At 45.3% G+C, this 18,602-nt stretch overlaps 2 protein-coding genes across 3 annotated transcripts in view; one reads left to right on the top strand and one right to left on the bottom strand.

Moving 5' to 3' along the window:
* The window catches only part of LOC144111390 (uncharacterized), a 31,662-nt gene extending 17,949 nt beyond the window's left edge, over nt 1-13,713 (top strand). Inside the window, 1 exon segment of the mRNA XM_077644675.1 lies at nt 13,349-13,713. Coding sequence (XP_077500801.1) covers nt 13,349-13,445 — 97 coding nt within the window. The 3' untranslated portion in view covers nt 13,446-13,713.
* Nucleotides 13,551-16,630, bottom strand: Su(fu) (suppressor of fused domain protein). 2 transcript variants are annotated; one of them, XM_077644690.1, is made up of 10 exons: nt 16,453-16,590; nt 16,313-16,376; nt 15,981-16,115; nt 15,637-15,916; nt 15,422-15,580; nt 15,139-15,359; nt 14,926-15,030; nt 14,719-14,857; nt 14,594-14,662; nt 13,551-14,524 (listed from the first exon to the last, which is right to left on the bottom strand). In XM_077644690.1, coding segments are annotated over exons 2-10 (1,182 nt in total). In that variant the 5' UTR covers nt 16,315-16,376; nt 16,453-16,590; the 3' UTR covers nt 13,551-14,452. The 2 variants fall into 2 exon arrangements, with proteins under 2 accessions (XP_077500816.1, XP_077500808.1); XM_077644682.1 differs by lacking the exon at nt 16,313-16,376 and having other exon boundaries at nt 16,453-16,630.
* Between the last annotated feature and the right edge of the window lie 1,972 nt (nt 16,631-18,602).

Consider the following 18,602-nt stretch of genomic DNA (forward strand, 5'->3'; position numbering starts at 1 on the left):
CATACATGTATAGAATGAATTTGCTTTTTTATATACCTTATAGGTCCTTTGTAAGGGCATGTTATATTTTCCAGATTTCTTTTTGACCTGACTGATAACATTTATAATTTGTTTTCACTATTGCTCCTTAAAAACCAGCATTTCACTTGTGTTAAAATATGTTGTCCTATTAACAGTTATCTTAATGAAGTTGTATTATTAAAGACAGAGTATTATTGCAATAGCTTTTCAAGTTTTTGACATCACTTTTCTTTATGGATTAGTAGGTAAGTTTATGTTGGCATTCCTTAAGTGTACTCCCAAACATTTTCATGTTACCTTGCCAGGTTTAATATTGAGCAGACAAGGGAAGGGAAATGAGGAGCTCGTTATAACATGCATATGAAGGAAGCCAACAGTCACCTAAACCAAGGAGCATAGGGGATTGTTTCTTTGTTTTCATTTGTGGTGTCCTGAATGGGAAATGGTGTAATTATTTAAGGGGGAAAGATAAGTGAGGGCTCTTGCATAGTTTCCACTTCCACCATTTGATTACGCGACACTCGCGTTAATATAGGACGCACTACATCCGGCGCTATGGACGAGGGTGGTGCTGGTGAACACTCTCAAGGTTAGGCTATGTGCAACATAAATTACCCCCAAAAGCTGGAGATTGGACAGCTGTCACCGTAGCTCAGTTGGAAGAGCATTGGATGCAAGATTCACTGGTCATGGGTTCGGATCTCACCGGCGGCATGTGGTTGTTTTTTTCTTCAACTTTCTAGTCAATTGTCTTTCAGCTTTAAATAATTGCACTATTATTTCCCATTCAGAACGCCACAAAAAAGAAAAAAAAAGGAAACATTCTCTTATGCTCTTGGGTTTGGTGAGGTGATTTTTGGCTTCCTTCTTATGCAGGTTTAATTTTGAAACCCGCTTATCTGCAGGTGATGCATGGACGAAATTTGTATATTGGAATTGTCAGTTAAAAAATATAAATCGTATTGCTAAAAATAATCAAAATTGAGTGTTTGCAAGAATAATTATTCAACATTAAAGGCAAAGCTGATGACTTTGGCCTCTGAAGCTGATTGTTCAGTGTTCGCACAAACATAGCTGCACATCTCAAGCACCTGTGAAGTTTTACCTTAGTGCCAGATTGGCTATGTTTATTGTGTTATCACAGAGCATGGATGATGGCCATTGCTGCTGCTCACACTTTTTTTTTTGTTACTGTTGCACCTTAAGCTTTAAAGCTTTAAAAAAAAAATGGAGCACCAGCACAAACCTAATTCGACAAGTGCTATCCCATTATAAAAATATTGGCATTTTCTTGCAGATCTTTCCCTGTGATGACAGTAGCGAGGGCTAACTGAAGGTTCTGACAGAAATTTAGATTTTAAATTGTCGAAGGGAGTCTGGCCAGAGCCGGCGCTTCAGGGCTGGGCACGGTGCCTCAAAAAAGTGTCTTCAGTGCCAATACCCTGAAAAATTTCATTTTCAGTACCGATACAAAGTACGTTTTCGGAATTGATTTTTGATACACATACCTGGTACTGTATTTTCGATACTCCGATGCATAATTGAAATCACGGTGCTTAGCTAATTTCTCCATGGTTTCTAGAATCATTAGTGCATACAATATAGCATGCTATTTTTTACAGGGCTTAAACTGGTCCGGCTGCATGAATTTAATTAGGCTGCAATTTCTTCTAAGTGCACTGTCGATGCCGCTGAGTACATTAAAACTTCAGTATTGGTCTGACGCCATATTTAATTGAAGGAACTGAGGTGACATATTTATTAGGCTACCATTTTCTTTTTTTTAAAGCTGATGTTCTTCCCACGAAGTTGTGTGTGCCCACTGAATTACAATCTTATATGCTTAAAATGTTTTTGAGGGTCTTCATTCAACACATGCAGCATTCGCCTCTACCTTTGCCCTGTGCTGAAAGGTGCAAAGTCCTGTGTTTGGGAAAGCCAGTAAGTTATTTCTCTGGCAGAGGGTCTAGCAGATTTTAAAGTTGAATATTCTGTGTATGAAACTGGAGAAAAGACAGAAATAAAACGTATGAAAGTATTAAAGGAACATAATCAAATGAAATATTAAACGAAAAAAGTTCAGAGGGTGCTTAAAACTGCTTGCGTGTTGTGAGGGCAAAAGCATTAGTGTGTCATCATGAACGTTTGACCTCGACGGAGGTTGCACACTGAAAATTAAACGAATACGGTCGTCCGAAAGCTGATTCCACAAACACTGAATCCACAAAGGTCCAAATGAAACACTTGGACAGTCGATTCGAATACTGGTCGCGAGCTAGCCTCCAACCTGGCTAAGAAACAAACTTTTTTTTTTTTTTGCGACAGTGTGCCTGCTGGCACAAAGTATTATTTACAACATAAGCTATATGCAACAAGAAATCTTATGACACCACACATAATGGTGTACGACGAACGATTGCATCACAGTTTTAATACGAAAATTGGTTTTTGAGGAAAAGAAATGGCGCAGTAACTGTAACATCTCGGTGCACACCTTAGCAGCCCGTATGGAAAGAGGTAAAAAAAGTCTGGGAAGACATACAATTGAAGGTGCATCGGTCCGAATCCCTGCCACAAGCTAGCCTATAACCTGACTAGCACATGTAAGCAACATGCAACGGGAAATCGTATGACACCACCTGGAACTCTACGACAAACGGTTGCTCATAATTTTGGTACGTATGTAGTTGAGAAAACTGGCACCACATTGAGGTCTGCAGTAAGGTGTGTGTGTGTGTGTGTGTGTGTGTGTGTGTGTGTGTGTGTGTGTGTGTGTGTGTGTGTGTGTGTGTGTGTGTGTGTGTGTGTGTGTGTGTGTGTGGACGAACGACATGGATATGATTGTCTGTAATGGCGGTGCTCGGCTTGCTGTGTATGTTCTACGGCCGCCTGATGAAGTCACCATATTTTTCTTGCCATTGCTGGGATTTTCTGTACTATCTGCGAGTACACATACACACGCCGCTGGCTTTTTTTGTAATAGGACTAGTAATGCTTTGCATTAAAACTAAATAAAAAATAAAAGATCTTTCTCTGGATGTGACATAGATGAGCTAAAGGCTCATCTATGTCACAAAAAAAAATTGACTCTCGGTTTTGACTCTTGAAAAATTGACTCTCATCTATGTCACAAAAAAAAAATTTCACTCTCGGTTTTGCATAGTTAGGTCAGATTCAAATTAGGTGCATTAACACTTTGGTTTTCACTTCTGTTCCACTGTTCGGATCCATTGTTCATGGATGGAAGTTTTTCGGATAGCAATAATGGGTTAACACTTTCAGGTGCCAATTTTTTCATTTATTGAAAACAGTTATTGTTCCACTTTATTAGTATATCCAGGTCTCAAATAAGGGAACTTGTTTTCCAGCGCTAAAGACAAGCGGGTAAATTTTTATAAGGATGTGCAAAATTCCATACAGTGATCCAGATTGGTTAGAAATAGTAATATCGAAATGCCTGGATTTGCCATTTAAGCACCCCAGGGATTCTGGAATCACATTGTGTTTCGAAGATGCACATTACGCTAAAAATTGAGCAAAAACAGTAGACGGTGTCACTCGTGCCGAAATCTTTCTACATAAAAATGGCGGACGATGTGCTGCCCCGTTGCCCCGTTCAGTGTTTTGTGAAATATTATTTACTGCTTTCACTATATGGCATAAAAAAAACATTTGCAACCAGAAAGATGCTAAATTCGACTGAGACAGTGAAATTGCTGCTTGGTGCGGCACACTGTCAGAAAAAGCTCAGAGTTTGGTGTGTACCCAATTGTGTACAAAGCACATGAAAGTGCTAATGCCCATATATGCTGAATTGGTCATGCTCTTCTTTACAGTCTTAGATCCCTGGGAGTCCTTGTACCACTCCTGGCACATTAGTGCAGCGGTAACGCACACGTGCGTGGCAGGTTGCCCATAATCCGGTGGGCAGCCTACCTCAAAGCACGATTCAGACCGGTGGGCAACCTGCCACAAAGCAGGACTCGGACAAACAGACAAAATAAACCCTTGTAAAACAGCACAGAATACCCCAAGGGTGGGGTGACAACCAAATGTCACTAGGAAAAAAAAAGAATTAATGAATAGTACACGTAGTAATAGATATAGTAATAAAAATATGTAAAAATTATCTGGATACGCAGAAATAAATCCTCATAAATATAGCTGCACTGTTGGAAAGGAGCATAAAATGATCAGCACACCATGGTAAAAATGAAATAAGCTTTTTCCTTATCTGCATATTAAAAAAAAATAGCCAACTATCAGTGAAACCCTGTCATTCTATGCTCTTTCTCACTGCCTCTGGAGCGTGTGTGTGCATGCAAAAAAAAAATTACCGCAAATTTATTGCATGTATGTGCTATATGCACAGCGCTTTCTGAGGTTGCTGGACTATAGGTTCACGATATTGAGAATGGGAATAGCATGCGGGGCTTCTTGCACAGAGATTTTGATATGGGGATCTTGGAATTGAGCTTCTGGTACAAGGCTTTTGGCACACGGGGACGGGGCAAATGTTGCGGGGACATTTTGACGCGGGGCTTTCAACGCGGGGCTTTCAACGCGGGGCGGGGCGTTAGGGACGAGTGTCTTGCACTTGGGACCAGAAGTGGGCATCCTCACGAGGGCGTCCTCACCCTCACCTAATGAGGATTTCACTCGATGAGGTGAGGGAGGATGGGCGCATGAAAATTCATGAGGACAAGAGTGAGGGAGGAGAGGAATGATGAGGTGAGGGCGAGGAAGGGATGATATGATGAGGTGAGGGTGAGGGAGGGAAAGCTGCACTGTCTGAGGTTGAGGGTGGTGGCCAAAACTGTACTCCAGGCTAACATTTTTTGTCTATGCAGCCCGTTTTGAATTGCCATCTTACAGCGCTAGTTCTTAGGGTGACGGTTCCCGCGAAAGGCGCAGTTTCTGCAGTCTAGAGGTATACGAGGCGAACACGAAAGGGGGGAGCCGCACGCCTTCTCATCGCCGCAATGTACTACACCGCTGAGAATGCTATGCCGAAAAAAGCGCTCTTCTATATCAAAAAGCCCATTTTTTTTTAATGTCTAAAGTCTTAGGTGAAGCACCCCATTTAGTGCTCTAACAAGGCGGCACTCGCCAGGCCGTGCAGGTGGCCGCCGGCCTAATGGCAACCGTGGTACCGCAGTCAACATTTTCATTATCAGCCCCGAATCTGTCAGATGATCAGAGTGTAGAGAAACATGTACAAATGATACCTAGTAAGGTTGTTAAAGTGCTACAAAGAACTGGCTGCAGTGCAAAAAATGCTCCTACAAAATTCACTGTCAAATCAAAGCTTGTTGACGGCGTTGGTGTGTAATTTTTGAGTAGTTCAGTACAGTCGTATCTTTTTTCTATTTTCGCTCCGAAATTGCGGTACAGGAAAACGGTGCCGCACTGTAGTGGGCAAAGCTAGCCACAGTAGTCTTACCATAGAAATAAAGCAGCAGCTTAACCACCCTGGTCTGAATCAGCGGTCGCTCCGCCTTTGCATTGTACGATGTGCCAAAAAAGAAAAAAGTCGTACTGCTCTGCAGATAACATGAATATCTCTCGCTTTAATTCTGTCCTTGGTCAGACATGTGACCATGTAATTGTGCGCCTGATTTTATGACACAAATTTCTTGCAGGTATGGTAGGGAATTGACACTCAGCGTTTGGGTAATGGGTGGACGTGCAAGCAAAAAAATTACGGGTGGTTTAGCTTGGGGTTAACCACGAATTATCGTGCGCTAGCACCATTAGCCCTTGTTTTGCATAATTTATCTTGACTTTCTATGTTTTTGCTTGACCTGAACTGGCTTAATTTAGTTGATATATCAAATGATGTAAGTTTGCGTGATATTGCATCATTTTAGACTTATACTGTGGTAGAATTGATCATTCTCTACATTCACAGATCCTTGGGAGTCTTGATTCCGCTCCTGGCGCAGAGGTGCAGCGATTAAGCACTACGCACCACTGCCCTGCAATGGCAAATGCTGCCATCAGTGGAGCTTGTGAGACCCATGTTGTTGCTGAGGGATCTCTCGCGACTAATCATTAGTTGAACTGCCGCGGTAGGCAGTTTGCTCACGATCCTGTGGGCAGCTTGTGATGACGTCATAACGTTGCGTGACCAAGGTGGCCCACATGCTAGATGCAGGCTTTGGACAGACAGACAACCGCTTATCGGTGCAGTGGAAGCACTAGGGCACTAAAACGGCAACCACAGGAATCGTTCACTCCAGACTTGGGAAGTTAGTGATTACCATTATTCTGCCAAAATGCTGCATTTTAGCGACCCGTATAATTTTCAAGTGGCCTGAATAATGTTTTATTTTAAGCGACAGCATAATAGCCTCACTGCAGCGAAAAGCGGCACAGTGTTTACAGCATTTCTTTTCAAACAGACCCATTCGAACCGGTGCCGGGCGGGTAGGGGGCTGAAAGGCTGCATGACCAGCCCTAACAGGATTGCTAAAGAATTCACTGAGCTGTTGTTGTAAGGGTGCTGGCTGCTTTATAACCCCGTGCAGAACAGCCAGCCAGCTTGACTGCTGAAGCCTGCCAGTTTGTTGCAGAGGCAGGTAAACTAGCGGAATATACCTCAAAACGCAAACTGCTCTACTTATTCTGTTAACTTTCTCCTTTGAGTATAGCACCTATTGATAGCCAAGTAGTTGTGCCATATTTAATGGGTATGGCTAAAGGTATGTCGGACGGACCCGGTACACTTTTGCTAGAGTTCGTCGGGCAGGTCATGACCAGCGTGTTTTTCGAAGTGCAGCCATTCGATGCTCGCTCAGTGGTCTGCTCGATTTTGTTCCTGTTATGCTCCATTGATTTACCATCTACGAGGATAGTTATACTTTAATTTCATCCAAGAATATTTACGCTCACTGCTCGGAATGGGATGATTGGAGTTCGGTGCGTGTACTTCAAGAGCACAGCAATTGTTCTGCTATGCGCATGACAAACACCACTAGTTGCACCACTTGCTGCACTTCATTTGGTTTCAGCATGCGAGCTGCAAAATTACTCTTGCTATTTTCATGCAAATGCATGGGGCAAATACAGGGTGTTTCACAGAACTTGAACAAGGGATTTTAAAAAATGGCACACCGGAGCTGGATGAAACCAGTGACATATTGTTTCCCATCATGTGGCACTCCTCAGAGTATTGTGATGCAAAAGTATTACTGGTTCCATTACAAGAAAAGCCGTCGGCGTGCGTGCATGCGTGTGTGCGTGCGATGGTACAGAAAATCCCAGCGATGGCAAGAAAACATAATGTCATCAAGTGGCCATATGAAGCACACAGCAAGCCGAACACAGCCACTTCAGACAATCCTAATGATATAGTTTGTCTATATATACTCACACTCACCACTGGCCGACCTCCATGTGGCGCCAGTTTTCCCGACATTCGTACCAAAATGGTGACGACGCAACCGTTTGTCATGCAGCTTTCCAGGTAGTGCCATACAATTTCTCTTTGCATACAGCTTACATTTCTGATACATGCCAAACGTCTACGTCTTGCGTCCACAACATGCAGGTTCAGCCAACCTCATTGCCGTGCAGTGAGAGGGTCTGAACGTTTGCGGTCTGGTGCGAAACCAATACGCAGACACATAAACTCGCAGAAAAGAACTTTAATACATGTACAAGCATTACATATAAACAAAGCACCCATGGACAGTAATGTTTTCACATTCCCGCACGTAAGCAGTCTGAAGTTTAAATTCCACTTACTTAATGAGCTAAGATTAATTATACAAAATTTCTAACATTCAGTATAGGGTCACAGGGTCACGTGTTTCATTAAGTTGTAGAGGCGGTTAAGAAATAACCGATCTAGTTTTCAGTGTTTTGTGGCGGTGTACCTCCTATGTGGTTTTTTTTCCCGGCATTTAAAAAAAGCCCCCCCCCCCCCCCCCACATATGGAGAAAAAAAAAAGTGAACCGCTCATGTGCTACCATATTCCAGCACTGCCAACCATGTTTTCAACAAATGAAACGTGTGCGTTGACCGTGCCCAAGTTGCCCGCCACCGCTCAGTTCGACAGGCTGCAAAATCATACAGAAAATAAAAACAGAGGCTACCTTGAAATACACAACTTCACTGCTTTTCCTTCCTTTTTTGTTTTGTCTGTGTGGTGACTCAGTAAAAACCCCTTCTGAATTGGCTGTCAGTCGCCTGCATGTTACTTATAGTAGATCATGGCACTTGCTTTCCATGTTGTGAAGAATGTGCTGGGATTGGCCGCTCACTTCAAGATGGTGAATGCACACACTTGGTTCAACCAGAACACGCTTGGCATCGCCTCAATATGGTAGCGCGAGAGCGCAATCTGTTTTTATGTATGTATGTATATATGTATACGTGTGTGTGTGTGTGTGTGTGTGTGTGTGTGTGTGTATATATATATATATATATATATATATATATATATATATTTCACGGGCTTTCTTTGAATGCTGGAAAAAAGACCACATAAAAGATACATTGCTACAAGATATTTGATTGGCTGTTTTACAACCTGAACCTAAACTGAATGTTAAAAATTTTGCATAATTAATCCTAGCTAAATAATTTATCAAGTGGAATTTAAAAAATACCCCGAGGAGCGTAGCGTCGCACGAAAACAATGTTGTTGGTCTCGCCCAGCTCTATTGTGCCTTTTTTAAAATCCCTGGTTCAAGTCACATGAAACGCGCAGTACCAAGCATATTATTTATTTTTGCAGCCGCCGCGGTGGCTTAGTGGTTATGGCGCATGGCTGCTGTCCCGAAAAGCGCGGGTTCGATCCCAGCCATGGCACGAATTGCTAGAGGCTGCAATGTCAGTCGGTGCATGTTAAAGAACCCCAGGTGGTCGAAATTACCAGAGCCCTTCACTACAGTGTCCCTCGTAATCAGTCCCCTTGAGACGTTAAAACCCCCCAAAACCAAACCAAATTATTTCTGCCACAAAGAAATTGGCCTGATCAGTATTTCGAACGCAAGAGTTCAGAGATTTATTCCTTTAGTCGTTCAGAAACAACATTGAGAAAAAGTAATTCTTTTTTGCAAATATTACAAATGTATTGTCTATGTACTACCTTTTATGAAATTTTTATTCTTTTCAGGTATAGTCTGTATATTGAAAGTACCTGTTAATTCCTTTGTTATCACTGCTATTCTTTCCAATTTTGGAAATTTTTTAAAATATGGCTATCTACACTTCACGGAGTATAAACACCCAACTTTTGGGTGCATGTTTTCTTTGTAATGAGGCGCAAGACATCATTGTACACGGATTACCACATAATATTCTCCTGTGACCGGTAAATAATTTATAATCTAATTTTTCTCAAGCCGTTTCGGTTTCAACATCCTCACGATGACTGCAACGTCAAAGAGAGGTTATAGGTCACATAAAGCGTGAAAAACTTGACTATAATCGGTGCTTCTACATTCACTGTCATTCCGGCTCTAGATGGAGGCTGGCTTCAGAACTGTAGAGAATGAAAAACAATCAAGCAGCGATTATGTCGGAGTTTTTCCATGCCTCACGTGACTTATAATCACAATTTGGTGTCGCAGCCATCGTTCAGTTGTTGAAACCGAAACAGCATAACAGAAAAATTCGATTACATATAAATTATCTAGTGGTCGTAGGCGAATACCACATGTTGATTCACGCATTGTAGTGTCTTCCGCATCATTGTAGAGAAGAAAACATGCCACCAAAATTAGGTGTCCATACTCATATGGTCGCCATGCATACAAAGCGGCAAAGAAAGCCGAGCATGCTGTTTTTCATTTTGTGCTTGTACAATTCACGAAATTGTCCTTCACCTTGGTTATTTTAGTGATGTATAAAATATTCACCAAGTTCTGTTTTTTTGTGTGTGTATGCTGATTTGTATACCTGTGTATGGTTTATGGGGGTTTAACGTCCCAAAGCGACTCGGGCTACGAGACGCCGTAGTGAAGGGCTCCGAGAATTTCGACCACCTGGGGTTCTTTAACGTGCACCGACATCGCACAGTACACGGACCTCTAGAATTTCGCCTCCATCGAAATTCGACCTCCGCGGCCGGGATCGAACCCGCGTCTTTCAGGCCAGCAGCCGAGCGCCATAACCACTCAGCCACCGCGGCGGCCGTGTATGTTGTAGCCTTTAAACAAGGGGGGGTAGGAGCTTGTAAAGCTGCTGTGCAGAAGCCCTTTCGTTCATTTCCCCATATTTTGTTGGAACATGAAAGAAACCATGTTCATATCAGTGTATGTGCTTTTCTACCGGGTGCCGAAATCTGTCATCCTGGAAGCTTATTCACTTGCGGTGAGCCACTGTCCTCCAGTTCAAGTTGAGTTCAGGCTGCATACGAGTACTCTAAATACACATTTGTGGCAATGGCTGATCCGCGGGGGTTTAAGAACAGTGTGCGAGGGAAATTATGCTGCGATCAGGGCACTCTGGCCACTTCTTGCATGCTGAAAGATTGTTGCTCCTCCGCTGGCCCCACCACCGGCTGCTGATGCGCGCGGAAATTCTCTGGGGAAGGAGCTTCCTGACCCGACGCAGCGACGTGGCTGACTGGCCACGGCCATGGTGGCTGCGTGACATCTGAAAGAATGCAACTAATAGCAGAGTCCTTCAGTTGCATTTTATGGTCATGAAACTTCGAAGCTCAATGCACTTCAGCACTGCCCAAAGTGGCCATACGGCGGCGAGGCGTCAATCGAGGAGCATGTTTTGGTATGCGGCGAAGCGGGAGGCTGCCTAACTGCATAGAAAGCGACGTTTGCGGTGTTTTTTTTTTGTGTGAGCATGTGAATACGTGCGTTTTTTGTGAACAATCGAGTGCTGCCTACACACGAAGTCTTCGCCTTGCTGTTGTTCTGGCTGCAGGAGCAACAATGAAAAAGGCATCACTTTTTCGTTTCCTGTCTTACGCTGAACTGCGAGAGGGATGAAGTGGCATCTACTGAAAAGAAGTTGATGGCTTCTCTTCCAATTTGCTGAACACGTGTGTTTGTGAGAAACCTTTCAATCCAACAGACATCGTTCAGCACAACAAGTTCGTAGCGCGTTGCTGCGACGCGAGTTGCCCAAGCTGAATCCTGACGGTGTTCTTAAGGTATTCGAAGGGCTGCCACAGTACTTGACCAAGCCCAAACTATGTTCTCGGCCGTCAACAAAGCGACGCCGTATCGCATCAGATGCCTGCACGGTAGCGGACACTTCGGATAACTTATACCCTAACTACCATAGGCTAAGCTGCTAAAACAGTAAATGACTGGGAGCCTGTGTCAACACAGTTCGCTCGCTAGGAATGACATCTGTCCATTTTTTTTTTTTGTTTTTTCAGATGCTCACAAAGTAGACATTCCAGTTTGAACAAAGCCTGCCCAACTATAAAACTGGTGCGGGATCCCAAGCCGCACGGACTTAAATTGCAGCTTCACGACTGTACATACAAAGAGCCGAGCCAGTGGACAAAAAAAAAATCGAGCCACTAACTGCTAGTTGACGCTTCTTTTTGTGTTCGTAAAATGTGTGAATAAATGGTTAATTTGTACAACACATTCACTTTTCATTTTATGCATGTACACCGCCAAAGACTGTGACTGGTAAGTTCAGAAAATAATTTACCTCACCATGTTAGAAAGGAGCACGGTACAGATCTGTAATTTGTATATAAGAATGGCATTATTGGATTGCAATCAGGGCAGTTCGCGTGCCGTACTATAGCATTGTCACAATTAGCGGTGCCCGCTGAAAATGCACCGTTTATAGTTCGAAAGATGAACACAAGGCATTACAGTCTGCCTGCGCAAGTATCGCAAACAAAACCGAATGCACCGTGCTTCTGAAAGGTGAACGTTATGGTGCCATGCATAGCAACAGCCTGCATGACGTTTGTCAGCAGTTGTAGACGCTTAGCCATGCATAAAATCCTCCATTAAAATCCCACGTTGGACAGTGCTAAACATACCAGTGTGTAATTCAGCGTACTGTTAAACCTGTGGTGTCCACTTAGGCCAGGTTAGCGACACAAGCACAGCGCAAATCTAATGGGTGCAGTCTGCCAACACGGCCATTGCCTTATTACGCTCCGCATTGCAGTCACATGACGCCACAGTAAGTTAATACTTCATCTCGCATGCTGCTAGCAGCACTGTGAAAGGTAGAAGTCTCTCGTCCAATTAGTGCCAAGGAAGAGAACAAATAGTCCCTCAGATATTTGTGCAGTGTTATGACCATTTTTCAAGCAGTTATTGCAATGATTGAAAAATAGTTCAGGATGGTGTTTCGCAAGTACAATGAGCATTTCATTCACTGGTTAGATTAGCAGACAAAGTCCACCTGACCACAACTGCAGGGTCCTGCTGAGAAGTGGTGCGCTGCCTTTAGTAGACATGGCGCCCACCGATTTGGCAGTCTCCTGCGCGGCAGAGTGGTGCTCTTCCTAGAGATGGAGCCACCAGTCGCGGTGTAAGGGGGAAAAGGAACACGTTTTGTAGTGCACAGTGTTCCGATTGGCTTAGATCATCGCAGCCTGCACAGCACTGCAAACAGCTTGCGAGATGGAGTATACTGTTTCAATGTCCCATTAAGCACAAGTATCCATGCAGCAAGAGCCAGCCGTGGCACCGTAGGCAGCGCTCTTTCTCTGTATAACCATCAAACTGGCTAGGATTATGGAACTGTTGGGGATACAGGATCTCCGCTTTAATTTTGCATAAAATAAGAAAATAGCATGGGTGCAGAAGCAAGTTTTTCTGGTGCAACCACACCATACACTGGTGGCGTCATCGATAGCTCACGGCTCCCAGATCAGTGGTAGTACCCCTAAAGGCTACTGAAACCAAACTTTGGCATGACTTTTAGGGGGCAGTCTTTGTTCATGGCCATAAATCACATGAACAAGTTGAACCATACATTCTTGTACTTAATGTCGTATTTCACTTCAAATGTCCACCGCAGCCAGATAACAGTAATTTGACTAAATACAAAGCCGCTACAGTGAAGCCATGCTTGCTAGCAGATAACTTAGTGCAATTTATAGCGCAATTACAACTGGATGGTTTGTTTGGTTCTAAGAGGTTTAATGTCCAAAAGCGACTCGGGCTATGAAGGACACCTTAGTGGAGGGCTCCGGATAATTTCCACCACCTGGTTAACTGCTTGTCTCTGCAGAAAAAAAGAGCTGTTGCCTTTTATGGTGGTGAATGAACTATTGTGGATTAAGGATAACCACTATGAGAGAAATTTGTTTGTCGAGTCTCCTCTAGAGCAAATTAACCTCTTAGTGACAGCATTGTTTCATGCCACGCGCAGGGACGCACCAAAGAAGCAGCAGGACCTCAAAGTGTGCATCGGAGCCAAGCGAGGTCGGCCCTACACAGCCGGATCCTCCAGAGGGAAAAGGTTGTGATGAACATAGCCACTGCAGTGGTGCGTGTGCACCACCTCATCACTCAAGGTCACTCTGAATGCCCGCACAAGTTTAGCAGGGGATTTTCATGTAAGAACCCGACACTTCATGTCTGTACATTGTCATGTACCTCCCTGTCCAATGTTTTATTTAATAAAGACGCTAGCTTTACAAAAGTTGTAGCCATGCTGAAGCCACAATGGACACCTGTATGCAGCAGGGAAACAGCTGTGCACTTTTTGGTACGAAAAATAAAAGGCCATCTGTCTTTTCTGCAGCAGTGTCCATACCCTTGTTTGGCATGAGTATTTCAGGTATTAATGATTGCAACAGCGTCCTTCAAGTTGTCTTTAAAAACTGGACTGATGACAGAAGCAGCCCTAGCAACACTACTGTGACACATGAATTCTACCGAGCAGAGCTCGTTGAACACTGAAGCATCTGGTCAGCTCGCCTACACAGGGTAGGTTGACTCACTTCGTCAAAATGCATTTAATCCCACTTGCAACTGGGAGCTGGTTTAGCAGAAACAGGCACCATTTTACAGGACCCGCTTATGCTGCGGTGCTTTACAAGACTACAGTACAATGAATTGCCTCGCTTGATGCCCGCGCCAGTGTTTACACTTAAACGTCCCGCTGACCTTTCATGGCCCGACACAACCTGCCTCTGTCGGGATTCATGTAAACATACCTATAGTTGGCACACAGTCCAGGCACACTGGTAAGCAAGAGTGTAGATATGGGCTGGTCAGCACAGCTACGTATCACTGCCTCACAAACACTGACGGCCATGCAATATGAAGCACAACCAAGGCATTCTGTTGAGGTCACGGACGTGAAGTTCTAAGTTTGTTCCTCTTCTGTTACTAATGCACTTGGTCCACTGCGAAACACTAATTAGCTGTGCAATATTCACACGTCACAGCAGGCACAAACTGCACAGGCACTTCTTGAGCATTGCGTGTGGGGCTGAGTGTGGTTGTAGTTCATGCACATCATAACTTGTCACAGTTCCTCTGGCAAAAGTGTAATGGACATCTTCCGCTGAGGCCACGTATATGTTTTTGGCAGTGTCAGCTGCAAAAAAAAAAATGTATGCATCCATAAAACAAAATGCAACCGTGGTCAAGTTGCATTGACACTTACGCCTTCAGCAGTGCACAGTTCTTCCATGGACACAGTCATCTCTGAGATAAGATCTTCAGTCAGCAGGATCTGCATTGCAAGAGCACTTAACTCAAGGCTTGCAGAAAAATATGAAAATTTCATACCTGCAGCCAGGAACCCTGTACTGTATATGGTTGCTCTGCATTTGCAAAGGCTCCAATAACGCTTGGAACCACAAATGTAACTGCCGCACAGTCAACTGAGCTCTTGAATGTGAAATGGCGGCCATGTTTTAACCTTCCCCTGTAAATAAGAACATGTTGTGAAACAGCATGGCCTCACCATAGTCCAAGCACTGTTCTGGGGGCTACCTCAGTACTAGGGGAAACAGCAGGCCGGCCTCCAAATTCAGCTGTAAGTGGACTGCTTCCAAAGCTCGAGTTTGAGCCAACTCTCGTGTTTCCAGGCCATTGTCTCTGCATAAAAATGGCACTCGATACAATAACATTGGCTGATATAATTCCTTATGTAACCACTGAAGAATGTGTTACCATGACAAGAGCACGGAGATTTACTCCACTCACTCTGTTTCACTGCTTGGCTGACTGCCAAGCAGCCCCTTCTTGAGAGTCCTTTTGATTTCCTCGGACTCGTACTGCGATATGCTGGGCGTATCGACTGAGGCAGTGTTCCCAGGCTCCTTAGCACTTTGCACAACTGGAGGGAACTCCTCTGACCAACACAGCTTCGCACTGACGCCACTCAGGTCCGACCCTTCGACTTCGATTCCTTGGTCTACAGCATCCTGCAAAGTGGGTTTCTTGGTGCCTGTCCCGGCCTGCGGGCATGCAGCCGAAAGGAGAGCACCTGGATACTGGGGTCGAGCTCGAACACCGTTTCGCCTCGGCGCATGTTGGTCACCAGCCAGGGCCCGCCGGCCCCCGGCACGCGCTGCATGAGTGCCACGAAGCTACGACCGTTCCACTGCTGGGCCGCCTTGAGCTCCTCCGCGCACACGCCAACAATCTGCGCGAGCTGAACAGTTAGCGAAGCCCCCAGCACCGTATACCTCTAACACTTGCCTGAATAAAGCTGACAGGCCCAAACGGCGTGACCACCGTACCCAGCTGCGGGTCCTCCATCATGAGCATATGCTCTATTCGCGACTCACTGTTGTCCAGCGGGCAGTGCCAGGAGACATGGTCACCGTCGCACAGCACATTTCCCGACTGAAACACGTACTTCGCCAGGCCCTGCATCACGGCCGCCGGCCAGGTCGGCGGCCCCGTCTCGTCGGGCTCCTTGCGCAGCCGGAATGTGAGCTCAAAGCCGAAGCCACTAGGTGTGTCCGCGCCCGATATCCTGCGAAATTGTCATCACTAGTTACGGCTAAGCGCTCGCGGCAGAGGTAAACTGCTGAACGTACTCGTGGACCCTGCCGTCTCCGTGAAGATCCGACAGGCCAAAGCTGACATAGTGCCAGTGCGGCGGAATCTCTTTGCTTTCGTCCCCTTGATTCGCGTACATGCTGATGTAGTCGAGCGGGTCTGGACCTCCCAGCCTGCAACGTAAGCGCGGCAGCCTCTTGGTCAGTGGAGACGGCCACGCTCTGAAAAACTTATGCTAGTTTGTCCATAGCAATGCACCGCGGAAACAAACACTACAGACAAGGTAGCCGGGACAGGCGCTTGTCCCGCCTGCCTAGTCTTCAGCGTTTGTCTTTTGTACTTGCGCTATTTGTCTTTGGAGGGTGCTCACATTCGAAGGCGCAGATACAAAGAGAGTGATGGCAGCGCGGTAGAGAAGCATTCATTTGAGCGGCCTGTGAGCGCAGCGCGCGCAAGTAATGGAACACAAAAGAGACTGGTAAAGACGAAATGAGCAGAGGCTACGCTCACCAGTACTTCAGGACTGCTGCAACTTGCAGAGGATTTGGCTGGTCGCTGTATATTTGAAGACATGCCGAGTAGAGAGCTTCCAGGCCAGGGGGAATTTGAGGGAAGCCAACTACAGGGAAGCCCGAGGCACCGACTCCTCGTTTCGCTTCCATGTTGAAAATTCCTTACAGCGCCTGCAGCGCCATCTAAAAACGTTGGCAGCGCCTCTCATGCGGTTAATGTGCTATCCAATGCCTCGTGAAGAACATGCATGAAGCGTCGGGGGTTTTTTCTGCCCGCCGTAGAGCGCGCGTCCGCCGTATGGCCGCGCTGTCAGATGACCCTCTAGCAGACGACACGCAGGCAGCACAGAATTTTCTTCTGACTGCCGTTGCAGCAAAAAGTATGCCTTCTGGTGCGCTGTTTCTTATATTATTAGTGTGGTGTGTTTAGTGTTACCGTTTGACAAGTGACGCGTCGATGACTGCAGTTGCTGGAGGGAGTAGCGAGCGAAAATGGGTTGCTGGTCGTTCCGTTTTGCAAGTCCAGTCAACGAAACAAGAAGACCGGCGTTTCGTTCCATGAAATTCCTGCCGACTTAGAACTCCGGGAAAGACGGCTCAAGGTAATTAGAGGAAAAAACTGGCAGCCAAGCACAACCTCAAATTATTCTGCAGTTTGTAGCTTGCATTTCCAGCCACGGAAATGCTACTGTAGACAGTTTTACTGCCCACCAAGACAGAGGTCGACTCTTTTGGCCGACGTCAGCGCTCCTAAGACTGTTGCAGGGCCTCAAGAAGATCATTGATATCATGCTCAAAGACCGAACGCATCTTCAAAGGCCACTGGACACATGCTTTCTCTACAACTAGTGCGAATAAAATCGCGGGTTGCTGTCCTGACGTGTGAGAACAAGGATAGCGGCCACAGAGAAGCGCTGCTGCATATTATATGCAAGAAGTTCATCAAACCGTTGCTAACAAACGATGCACTTGACATAACAGACAAGAACGCAGTTGCGAAGATGTGCAAGAAACCTCTTTCCCGAAAATTCTCGAAATAGCAGTAACAAACAATATAGAATTCCGCCGCCTTCATCACACCGACGCATGCCATTGATCCTTGTAAGTGCGCATGTGTCTGTGCCTTCAAGCGCAGTTTTTTTTTATATTCACAAGTCGCTCGCCATGTCTGATACTCCCCTTAATTATTCCAGTTGTAATTTCATCAACGCACATGCTTGTCATTTGGTGAAATCTGGTCAGTCAGGCGCGCTGTGTTACTCCCAAAGTCACTGTGCGCGTGTGCATCACACAGGAACCTAGTGAGCTGTGTTTCTTGCGGAAAGAATAGAGAAAAGGGGCATAAGTTTATTTGAAATTTGTCAACGTTACTCAAGGAGGTACTATTCGGCGAAAGCTCGTCGGAAAAATGACCAGAAACAGCGCAGGCTGGGGCTTCCAAGATCTGCTTCAGCCTATCGAAACATCTCTCGCAATGCTCCGCAGCAAGATTGTAACAGACGCGCGATTCGCAAAGTTCTAAGAACTTTAGATATGAGGGATGTGCCCCCGCGGGCCAACGACTCCACAGGCAGGTTACCGCGACGTCTCCGGCTTCCATCCATTGAGCGCCATGCAGTCCTCCTTTCCCACGGGTCACCTCTACATTTGAGAGCTCAGGTAATTCCGGACTTCCTCCTGTCCTTACTCTATCTCATGGATTATTTTCCCTTTTTGCTTGTCCGAAGTAGTTATTGATTCCTTGCCATTAGCAGCAGTACAATACACAACCATCCAAACATATTCATTTTGTTGTAAACCGTCCAAAAGTTCCTGGTTATGCAGCAGACAAAAGGTCCTAGCGGCATGATAGAACGGCGTGCACAGCACGCTTTGAGATTTCGAAATCGAAACTGATGATCCTCTTTCAGTATTATGTGGAAGCCAGCTCAGATTTCTTAAGCATTTGCTGCACTCTAAGCCCTTGAAAAACATATTTTTGTATTAACAAAGTAAAAGTTGTTGCTCACTGCCTGAAAAAAGGATGAAGCAGCATGATCGGGCGCCGCGCATCACAGTCGCCCAGCCATTGAAACCGAAATTGAAGGCCATACATCTTTTAGCGTCGCCTAGCGGCCAGTCTACGCAATGTGAGGTGATCTCGGGGAC

This window comes from Amblyomma americanum, chromosome 1 (assembly GCF_052857255.1).
Source record: "Amblyomma americanum isolate KBUSLIRL-KWMA chromosome 1, ASM5285725v1, whole genome shotgun sequence".
In the NCBI taxonomy this organism is placed as follows: Eukaryota; Metazoa; Arthropoda; class Arachnida; order Ixodida; family Ixodidae; genus Amblyomma; species Amblyomma americanum.